Raw genomic sequence first — 11559 nt, 5'->3', positions numbered from 1 at the left:
TTATAATATTAAAAATTAATTATATAAAATCATAATATGACAAGGCCAGATGACACATCAGACACTTGATATGACATTTAATTAGCTGCTTGTAGGTTTACATTGACTTGTTGATTTGAGTGTATAATGGTCCAAATTAAATAGTTACAATTAGAAATACTTCCACATTAATTTTATAGGAATAGTTCCAGCATTGGTACTGGATCAAGTGTCAGAAGCCTAGATCAGAGGCCCAACCATATTGCTAACTGGCTGAGTGTCGTTAGAAAAGTCACTTAATCTGGATAATACGTTCCTGCTATGTACTGCTTTTGTGCATTTTGTGAGAGTTAAAAAAAAAAAAGAAAGATAAGGAAAGAAAAGTGATACATATGAAATCAATTTGTGAGTCATAAATCATGATACAAATGTAAGTTTATGCAACCATGAGCATGATTTCACTATGGGAATAGTACTGACCAACACTTACAAAAGCACTTATAATATTCCAGGCACTGTGCTATGCACTTACATGCATTATATCGTTTATTGCCCACAAAACCCAGTGAGGTTAATAATATTATCTCCATTTAACTTGTAGGAGATTGAGGCCCAGAGAGCCCATGGTCAATCAGATAATTAGGAGAGAAGCAATACTCACATTCATCTCTACTTGACTTAAAACTCCTGCTCCTAAATAGGCAATATTCCTATGTAAATGATATCCATTTAACCTGCAATCATATCATATTAGTTATGAATATGCATGACCCCTGAGGAAATTTTCTTATCATTTGCCTCATTGAAATATATGGCAATGAATATTACACTCAAGTATGGAATGTTGGGTCAGAGACTAATAACATAACCTCCTAGCCTTTCTTCATACAGTAGAAGTATGGTCCATTATCTTTCTGACCCCTGGGTAGCTAATGCCAAAAGCTATGACTTTACACTGCTTATCTTGGCCATATATTGTTAATGGAAATTGATACTGACCAAAACTAACTTAGCTTTTGAGAACACGGTTATCTAGCTACTCATTCATAAGAACCCATGTTTAATTTCCATGCTGTTGCCACTTATCCTTTATTTTTTTCACAAACAAAAAAATAATTCATAAATGACACAAGTAATTCTCAATTTTTCCAAAGATATTTTGCAGTTGGGACACTGAGCTCATACAGAATAAGACTGATTATGGGTAAAAAAATTCTCTCCCTTTTTAGGATTTGGAGCAACATACATTACTCCATTTAAATAGATTGGGAAACTAACTGCTATCTCTCTTCCATGTGAAGATCCTTGAACACACATCAAGGATGGATTAATCTCTTCATAAAGAAATGCAGTATAGCATATCTATTGTGCTCAATTGTTTTCTATGAGATATTCAGGTAAGGTGTCCTATCATTTCCTAATTACAAGTTCCATGATGAGTCACATTTACTCTGGGGTGTCCTTATTCTCACCTCTTTTTCTTTCAAGAGGAAAGGGGTATAATAGTTTGTTTCAACAGAGAAGGGATTTTCTGCTTTTCTTTCCAAGTGGAGTAGTGGAACAGAATGTCTGGCTTCTTTCTCCACCCATCCTTCACTATTACTGGCTGAAAAATGTTGACATTCATTGGGGCACAGCTTACTAGCAGCCAGCACTAACGTATTAAAGGTGACTGCTCATGTCTGGTATGGTACTCTGCTCTTTTCATTCTGCTCCTATTCAGGGGAAGCAGATTGTGCTTCTAATTTTCTTATAGCAACCTCACCACTCAGGGGACCCACACTCTTCCATCAGAGAAGATGGAGGGCATACTATTTTCCAGATTTTTTTCTCCTCTGGTGAAGTGGTAGGTCAGATCAGCCTTATTTTTGACGATTCAGATGTTTTTGATTTGGGAAGGGAATAGAAGTCTCCCATTATGTCCTTAGGTCCTGTCTGTGTTCTCTAGTCTCAGTATTGCCAAGGACGCTTGAATTCCCACTCAGATATATACTCTTTGGGTAAATACTTCAGTTCCGAAATTACAAACTGGTGGCCCTCAGGCTGACTACATGTTCATGTGATTTGGTTGTTTTTTTTTTTTTTTCTTTTGTTTTAAGATTAAGACATCCCATAATTGAGAGACTACTTACAAACCTTAATTTTTAGATTCTTCTGAAAAACTGGACAATCTGCCAACAATGGGACTGAGTGAAAACTATCATGATGGAACTGAGTAGAGGTTGCTTCCTTTTTAAGGAATATTCTTCAATTACCCACAGGTCCAATCATCTCTATTATCTCCCTCACTGGCAGATCAAATGCCATGTGCCTTTTATGACTGTGTTAAGATGTTTCAAGTAAAGAAATATGTACATATACCTATCTCTATACATATAGGTCTTAGATGGACAGCATGTGTATTATGATTATTTCTAGCCCCCTTTTCTCTTTTTTCTTACTTTCTGATTCTTGTAGGCACTTGGACTGACTATCCCTTCTCAGAACCTTGAATGTGAAGAAGGGTTACATACACCAAATGCTACACTGAATCCCTAATAATACTGGATTTTTCAGCTCTCAGTTCTAAAAATAGGAGATTTTTTTGTGTAAACTTCCATTTCATTTGAAATATTTTCTCTCTCTTTCTGTCCTTTCCCCAATCTCCCCTCCACACACATTAGAAAGAAACTAAAGAGACACCTTGAACTTTCCTAGTACCTAAACCAAGTCTTGATTTCCTGAAGTGGAATACTCTTCTGATATGAATTCAAGAGCCATAAAAATAAGAGGGGAGAGAGAGGTAAAAATTTGTTAGTACAAATAAAATCACATAAAAATATAACTTTATTGATGCTAACAACTTTAGGCAGTTTATAGAACACTAGTTTACAGTGAGACAGAACACCATGTATCTGTGTGTGTGTGTGTGTGTGTGTGTGTTTGGTTCTTCCAAGAAAAATGTGCTGTAGGTTTTTAGTAGAGCTTATTCCTACAGCTTCCACCACAATCAACTCATTTCCACAATGCTCTTTTGGGATACACATACCCTGTAAGTGTCATAGCCCAAGTACACCTGACTGACTCATAATATGACATTGATCAACAAACTCAAAGGAAACATATTTAAATTCTTTGCTCAGTTTGAAACCATTGGGCAAGATAGAGGATCAGACTTTAGGCAACTTTCACATACTGACCTTCTAGGGCCCAAGAAGAGTGTGCTCTTCTGAGGCCATTAGAAGCAATAATTCTGGATTCGGGTCCTCAGGTCTTTTGTCTCCTAGAAATAAATAGTTTTTAAAAATCAATAAAGGGGACACAGTCTGGTAGTCCATTAGATGATAAAAATGTCAATTACTCCCATAGGTTCATAACACAAAGAGGGCTGGTATAGATAGATAGCAGCCACCACCCACCACACAGTAATTATAAGATATAGAAGTCATTGTTATTGGATAAATCCGTAAAATGGTGAAGAGCAAGGGCTGAGATCTGGGAAGCAGGGGGCTCCAATCTGGTGCCATTTTGTATCCATTGAGTTTCTGATTCTTGGGGAACAGGCTTACAGAGGTGTGTCTCCCACTGGGGCTGGGTATGTATCTCTGCCCGGCTCTTGCTCCTAAGGTGACTCTCTCCTTCACAGTAGGTGACACAGCAGCGACAGGCTGCAGAGGACTTCCCTCTGTGCTTGGACATCATGTCTGGGGCCGGAGAGGTGCCTGATGCTCTCCCTGAGCCCTGGAGTTCTGGGGGCTCTTTCAAACGACTTCTCCTCCTTTGAACATGGTCCAGACTGATGTCAGACTGGGAAGAACAGCTTTCATTCCAGCCAGAGCTGGCACTCAGACTTCTCAGGGGAAGTGCCAACCGCAAGGCCTTCCAGAATTTAGAGCCAGAATGTTTGGACTTTTCTCCCTTCCAGCTCACAAAAGACACAGATTCCTTCAGCTGCAGGATGCTTGGGTGTGGGTGCTCAAGGGGACGGTACTCAACCACAATAAGCTTGGTGGAAATAGAGTTCTGGCACATGACACCCAGTTTAAACTCCAGCATGCTGATGCTTTTTTCTGTCACATAGTCTGGGCTCAGGACAACAATCATCCTTCGGCTTCTCTGAATGAAGTCAAAGACTGCTTCCACTGTATCTACAGGAAAATGGAAAGATAGGACAATGCCTAGTGAAACTTTACATAAGCTGTAGTTCATCATTGTCCATCCTACAAAGAAGCAGTAAGTAAACACTTAAGAATATAGGATCTCAGTGTTAAGTAATCTACCCAGTTAATGAATCTCACTTAAACACCACTCTTATCAATGATTGCCAAGTCTCTGCTACCTTCGTGGATAAGGAATATACCACCTCTAAAATCAGTTAATTTCACCTGTTGGTAAATTAATTTTTTGAAATATTCTCCACTGTCAATTTTACCTGGTGGTCTTAGATCTGATATTTTCACATGTTTAAAATATTTCACAACTATTTTTACCTCACTGTATTTTCTTCTCATTTTTAGATTAGGATCAACTTTAGAATTTTTATCTTGTTCCCCATAAGACATGGTATCAAGTCACTTCCTCCACTTTTATCATTTTCCTCTGAATAACATTCAATTTACATAGTATTTCCTGAGAGTAATACCTTGAACTGGCCTCAACACAATGCTCCAGACATAGTCTGATCAGCAAAGAGCAACAGGGAATTACCATCTCCTAAAAACCACAGTTACATCTTTTGATTCTTAAAATTTTGGACACAACATCAGACAGTTCATAGTATTGATTTTGTTATCAACTAAAATCTCTCTTTTTTTCATGTATAAGTGTAAAAAATTGGATTAAAAATCAATTAAAGGGGTAACAACAGACAATGGGCAGGTATCAATTAGTTAAGACTTCTGACAAAGCACTAACTTTTAATAGGTATGGAGGAGGATTTGGCCAGATTCCTATGGAAAGTCCCAGAGATAAATGTAATTCTTAGCTCATCACGAGATTTAAGGAATTAAACAATGTGATTTTCTGAAGGACACAGGATTTCCAAATGTGTAAATCAGCCATTGACAATGCTGAAAACAGGTGAAGACAGACCAGGAGGTTGAGTACCTACTCTTTTGGGGCCAGTGATGAAACAGTGATGGAGAGACCTTCTAGTCTGTGAAGACAAGCTGAAAGTTTGCAGTGAATGTTGATCGTTATGAATTTGAGAGAGTGAAAGAGCTGTGCTCCTTGCCAGATTAGTTCTTTCCAATTAGTAAATTTAACATGAATTTGAAGGGTAATTGGAAGAGACATGTGCTCAATTTTGAGGATCCTTTAACTAGTTTTGTCAAAAGTGTGAAGTAGTTTTAGAGAATTTTTACTTTGATCTTAAAAGATAAATCTAAAGTTTTATTTATCTTCAAAGCCTGTGTGTGTGCACGTGCACGTGTGTGTGCGTGTGTGTGTGTGTTGGACACTTCTTTGTCCCAGTCCTACTGAGAACTTTTGTACTTGCCTTTCATAAACCAGAGAATGTACAAGTAGAATATCTACTGCTCCTCCTGTCTCATGAGAAATACGATATAACCTTAAGGCAGCATGGATGGATTTCACCAAAAGGAACTCTGTGCACTCAAATTGTATGTGTGTTCATGTGTGTGTATTGTGCATTTTACTTCAAAATAGTCACATTAAGACAATGAACATTCTGTCCAATGGGGATATCACTGTTGAAAATCAAATGCTGTCCTAGATCTTCTAAAGAAAGACTGTGTGTATTTTTCTAATTATTGGCACCCCATCCTGAAAATGTAAAATTTTCATTTGAAATAGGGCAATGCTAAAGAAACAGATATGAGTAGTGGATAACATTGAGGAATGTGATGGAGAAGATGCTTATCATTTGGGGGAATGGGCTATACCTAGGGATCTTCACACATTATTTTGAAGGAAGCTGCCTCCTTTATGGCCAATTTTAGTACTTTTCATATTGTAAAACTGCAGTTGAGAATGTGAATTGTTATGTTTCAATACTGAAGATTATTCAGAGAGGGAGACATAAACTGGGTCATTTATTCTGTTGGGTTCAAAAAAGGAAGGTGTGGCTATAGACTGATGAGACCAGATGTCTTGTGTGACACTAAATTAATTTTGAAGTAATGTTTTCTGATCTAGAATTCATCAATGCTCTAGAATACTCCTGCCTTTAAGTCATAATCTCCCTGGAATTCGCCTAGAGGAAAACTAGGACTGTAGTTTTGTTCTCTGGTAGGTTATTGATGTATGCAAGGGCAGCAAATCATACATCCATAAAATGCATACAATAAGAGTAAACTTACAGGATGGTTAAAAATTAAAAATACCAATATGTAAATGTCTACAGATTGTAGACATTTGAATTAATCACTTTGGTTAAATCTAGTGAACACAATATTAAACTAATGTAGGGCTGATGTTAATTGAATTTGAATCAATTCTTCATGGTAACTTTAAAGAATCACCTTAATATGGATTTAGAAGTGGATTTATAAGTGAATAATAAATTTTAAAAATTCTGTCTGTTTACTTTAAAATACATGTGAATAAAAAATACTACTGCAACATTTAATCTCCTAGCTCATTGATCTCTTTTAGCTGCTCTGTTATTTGTTCTTTGTCTCCATACACACACAAACACACACATACACATACATGCACAGGCACACATGCACACATACACACACACACACACACACCTGGCACACTAGAACAATTAATTTTATTTAAATAACTCTTTTATTCACATGTAAAAAATGTTCTTGATATAAAATTCCCATTTTTCTCAGATTTCTGTCAGAAAGAGAAATTTAACTAATGTAGTTTCTAACATTTCTTTTTATGTGTATCATTAATTCTTCTTACTCTCATTTCTATGCCCAAACATGAACATAAAGACATAAAACACATGCACAAAATAAAATTCAAATCTGAAAATAAATGGTTTATTTTTAAAATAAACAAATTTACAAATCAAATGGAAAATGGAAAATACAAAATTTTATGAATAAAATAAAAAAGATAATAAGATAACCTTAAAATATTAAAACCTATAGAAATAAATGGATAATTAGCAAGTGGAGTGATGCTTTTGTTTCCCAATACAATGGAATGCTCGTTTATTAGAATCCTAGGGAATCACCTAAGTTACAACATAAAAGATAATCAAATAAATTTTATGTGATCATATAATTAGACACTTTATATGTCATGGTTCTTTGTTAACTTGGGTGCAGAAGATCTTTATATCATATACCTGGAACCATTAAGGTTTTTTTAAGCATTAGAGATAGTTTTTTTAATATTATGGAGCAATTTTTCCTTGCTCTCAAAATTATATTTCTTCATCTCCCTCAAAAATTTTGTAACAGGTATCTTCTGGGACTTAAAACAAACAAAAAAACCTTGAAACAAAATTCTCTTAAGAATGAGACAAACAAAAAAACCTCGAAACAAAATTCACTAAGAATGAGACAAAATGTATCATTTAGATATGAGATGTTTAGATTTTAGCATTTGGAAAAGTTCAATATCAAAGATCAGTAGACAAATAGGAAAAGGAATATCAAGAAGTTTCTAGGGGTACCCAAAAGCATTTGGGATAAATATCAATCCAAAAGTGCAAAAGAATGCAGCAATGGCAAGAGAATGTCCGCCTTGTGATGGGACAGTTCCCCATTACCTAAAGCTCATGCAATTGATATTCAAAGCTTATCTGGAGTCAGCCCTCCTCTGGTCTTGAGGATGAAGAGTTAACAGGAAGAGTAATTGTGGTTTGTAGCAAAGAGAAGCATTACAAAGACAAAAAAAAAAAAAAAAAATCCAAGAATGACTCCATACCATAGTTTTATAGTCAGGAATTCATGAAGTTTTTCTTTTCTTCAATTTAAAATGATATTTTCACTATAGAGAAATGATTTATTATGGGCTTTAACACTGATGAAGGACACTTAAATGCAGGAGATAGTTTTAGAATTGGTTTTCAACATTCATAATGCTGGGATAAGGGTTCCCTTAAATTATGAATTATGGTGTTTCACAGGATGCTCAGCCTTATTTATAAGTATTTTATTTTCCTTTTCTCCACTACTTAACAGTCCAAAGAGAGATTTATCTCCCTAGTAGTTGAACACTGAGATTATCATAGTTTAGTTTCTAAGAGTGTATGCTTGCAACATAGTAGATGATCAATTAATGCCAAGGGACTGGTACTGCTCAGCAGTGACCACAGAAGCTCTGTGTCCAACAGATTCCACTGCACCCAGACCAAATGTAGCAGCAGTAAGTTATTCCTACTAATTTAGGGAAGGTGAGAACTAACAACGACTACTCTGTGAGCTGTGATTTTACAAATAATGTACAGGAAACAAAAGAATTACAGTAAAAACGTAACTTAAAAACTGGATGAGAGTCCCAGTGGTTTGTAATATTGTGCCAATAGCTATTTAAAGTCACATGTATGTGTACATAAGGGTGTGTGCATATATATACACACACACAAATGCATACATACATATGTACACACATATACAATCAACATGTGTATAGATCTACATACAATGTAGATCTAAACATACAAGATTCGTTGGTATGTACATACACATACGTGTGTGTGTGTGTGTGTGTGTGTGTGTGTGTACACTGCAGGTATTCACCACTCTGTAAACTCTGGACTTAGTTTTCACTTTTCCAAGTCTTAAGATTTTACTTAAAGTAAAACAAGTTTCATGGAAGAGACTTTCCAGACTGACATGTTTAGACTGAGTGTATTAATTATACCAGTGAATAAAATATGGAAAATACTGGGTGGTCCAGTTAATTCTCTTAGAGTATTAATGCCAAAAGCAACTTGCAAGGTCACTGAGTCTAACTTCCACATTTTACAGTGGAGAGACAGAACATGTGAGGAGAAATCACTTTTCTAATATTCACATTAGCAAGGCTGAGATGAAAAGACAAATTGCTGAACGCCCTGTTCTGTGCTTTTCTCACAAGCCAGAAAATGCCCTAAAAGCATTTTGCTGTTATTTCACTCTCTCTTAGCACCATTAGAAGCTTCCTGTCAGACTGAACCAAGTGTAGAGCCATCTGCAAACTCTAAGTGGTTGATATGAGATACAGTAGATAGGGAAGATGAAGTGACAAGTACGGGTCGACCTACAGATATCCAGGAGTTTACTGAAATAAAGACAAATACGGTATGTATTTCAAATTGACAAATGTGACATCGATGACCGAGATGGAGGGCATAAGGGATTTGGTAGGAGAAAATGCAGGTAACCCCTTTCAAACCGTCATAAGGAACACTTTCAGTTTCACCGCTTCGTACCGTCCTATGTGGGTGTCAGTCTGGCTGCCACAGGGCAGTGCCCAGCAGAATGAGCAGAAGGGCTCATTGTCGTCAGCTCAAATGAATTTGGGCACCGATCATCTTTTTAATGACTCGGAAACCCATAATGACCTTGTCAAAAGGTAAGTTATCTTTTAAGGGGTCTTGAAATCCACAGCAAAAGACTGCCCCACAATGTTAAGATTATAAACAATGAGAGAGAAAGAGGGGATAGAGATGTGGGAACAGGGGCAGAGGATGCAGAAAGAGGAAATTCACATCAACCAAGTCTTTGCCTGCCAAGAACATAGTGACGTCATTCCCTGGTGACGGACTGGTGGCGCGGCCATTCTAAACCATAGCATTGCCTGAGGAAGCAGAAGGACCAGTCCTACAGTCACCCTGAATGTGTCCCTATGGGGAGGCTTTGACAGAATTCTTTTCTGTCTGTGAAACATCAAGTTGGGAGTAAAGAAAGGGTACTCTTCCTTCCCGGAGTGCCCTTGGTTCTTTTTACCCATTTCATTGTCCCTTTCATACATTTTTCAAGGATGAATAGGAGAGACCCTGCTCGCCACTCCTAGACCACCTGGAACTTTTCTTCACTGGCATGGCCACCTGCAGCTGCTTCCAGAACCTGCCCTGTGGGTACTTGGATTTCTCCCCTTTCCATTTAATGACCGTGAGCACCGTCTTAGCCCTCTTCAGTTCTTTCACTTTCGTCTCCTTCACCGCCTTGTACTGTACTAAAATGACGTTGATGTTGCCCCGAGAGGCCATGTTTTCTAGGCCAGCCTTGAGCTCCAGAAGAGCTTGGGTTCCCTGGAGCACGTAGTTGGGGCTTAGGACAACCAGGAGGCGTCTGCTTTTCTGAATGAAGCTCAAGGTCTCATCTGTGACAACTGAGAAAGAAAACACCATGGGGATTAGTGTTGGCCAAGAACTCCCCAAAAGCCTGGGGCTTGAGTGTAGTGTAGGGAAGTGTAGGAAACTTAGGGTAACAGCCTGGGAATTGGGATGAAACTTTTACCAAGAACATTTGCAACGACGTAATCCTTGGACCCACTTACTCTGTCAAATAAATGCCACACTCCTTCAAGATACTGAAAACTGTATGCACATATTTAACCCCCCAAAAAATTCCAAACAGGCATGAAGCCAAGTATACTTCTATAACCCTGGTCCTCAAAATCATTATGAGAAATAGATGGGTTGAACAGCTATCAATTTCCTCAAACCACGTGGCATGCTGCAGCCTAGCCAAATCAGCTCTTGAGCCCCTTCTCCCCCAAAATACCCATGTATTTACTCTCTCATGCCAGTGGCTATTCAAAAAGATAATCATTATAGAGGCAAAATCCTGGAAATTCATTTCTCACTAACAGAGGAAAGCAAGAGTAGGAACATTCATTTTCTGAAAGTCTCTCTCTGCTGCCGGACTCCTACCTGACTCAGACTGGTATCACTATGTCCTTAGAATAGGAACTTAAAAAAAAAAAAAAATCTAGCCAACTGAATGGCATTTTGGCTGGCATCACATTCTCAGCTCAGCTTTCTATTCTGCTCTCTGTTCTAGAGCCTAAATTATTCCCTACATCTTTCTCCTTAAACTCCTCTCATTACTATGAAGACACGTGTTTCAGTAGGCTGCTAGCTGATGTGTCTGCCTTCACTAATAGGCAAATGCTTTCCTCAGGTCAGAAAAGAAGAAGAAACAGAGAAAATGGAAATTCAGTGTAATTTTATTCTGTTGTCATGGGATCTGGTTAGTTCCCATTACCAAATTCTTGGAAATAATCCATCTCCTCAAGGCTGCTTATCCAGGACGGTATAATCTTTTACCTGGGATTCCAATAGAAGCCAATTCCAGGGAATGCACTAGTGCTGTGGAAAGCCATTTCATGGCTTACAGTACTCCTCAAAGCAGTCATTCTGCTCCTCCCTCTTCACAGGTACAGAGGCAAAGGGGAAAGACTTGCAATTAAAATTCCATGTGCAGCCTGGAGGACAATCCAGGAATCAGTAATCACCTGCTCCATGCAGTACTGCTGGAGGCCGACCACGTGTGAGCATGGACAGAGACCCAGAGGCAAAGAGGACGAAGAGCAGCAGGGAGAAGGCAGATCACAAGGATCAACCATCAGAAGCAAGATGCAAGAGTAATTACATAGAACTTGAATTCTTCAAAGCATTATCAACCCCTTCTGGAGGGTCATTGTTGTTATACTGTTTGTCTTTCTATAAACTTCACACTG

At 37.9% G+C, this 11559-nt stretch overlaps 1 protein-coding gene across 4 annotated transcripts in view; it reads right to left on the bottom strand.

Annotated features, from left to right (window-relative positions):
• Positions 1 to 3216: 3216 nt before the first annotated feature.
• LOC122908806 (interleukin 1 receptor accessory protein) overlaps positions 3217 to 11559 on the bottom strand; it is a 128606-nt gene continuing 120263 nt past the window's right edge. For 2 of the 4 annotated variants that reach the window (XM_044252000.1, XM_044251999.1), the window contains one exon: positions 3388 to 4106. In XM_044252000.1, coding sequence (XP_044107935.1) covers positions 3388 to 4106 — 719 coding nt within the window. Of the gene's footprint in view, positions 3242 to 3387; positions 4107 to 6995; positions 10207 to 11559 lie in introns of those variants that run through there. The other 2 variants (XM_044252001.1, XM_044252002.1) reach the window with 2 other exon arrangements.

The sequence above is a fragment of the Neovison vison genome, chromosome 6 (genome assembly GCF_020171115.1).
Source record: "Neovison vison isolate M4711 chromosome 6, ASM_NN_V1, whole genome shotgun sequence".
In the NCBI taxonomy this organism is placed as follows: domain Eukaryota; kingdom Metazoa; phylum Chordata; class Mammalia; order Carnivora; family Mustelidae; genus Neogale; species Neogale vison.
The sequence above is the reverse complement of the archived record's forward strand: the minus strand, read 5'-3'. Positions and strand labels throughout refer to the sequence as shown.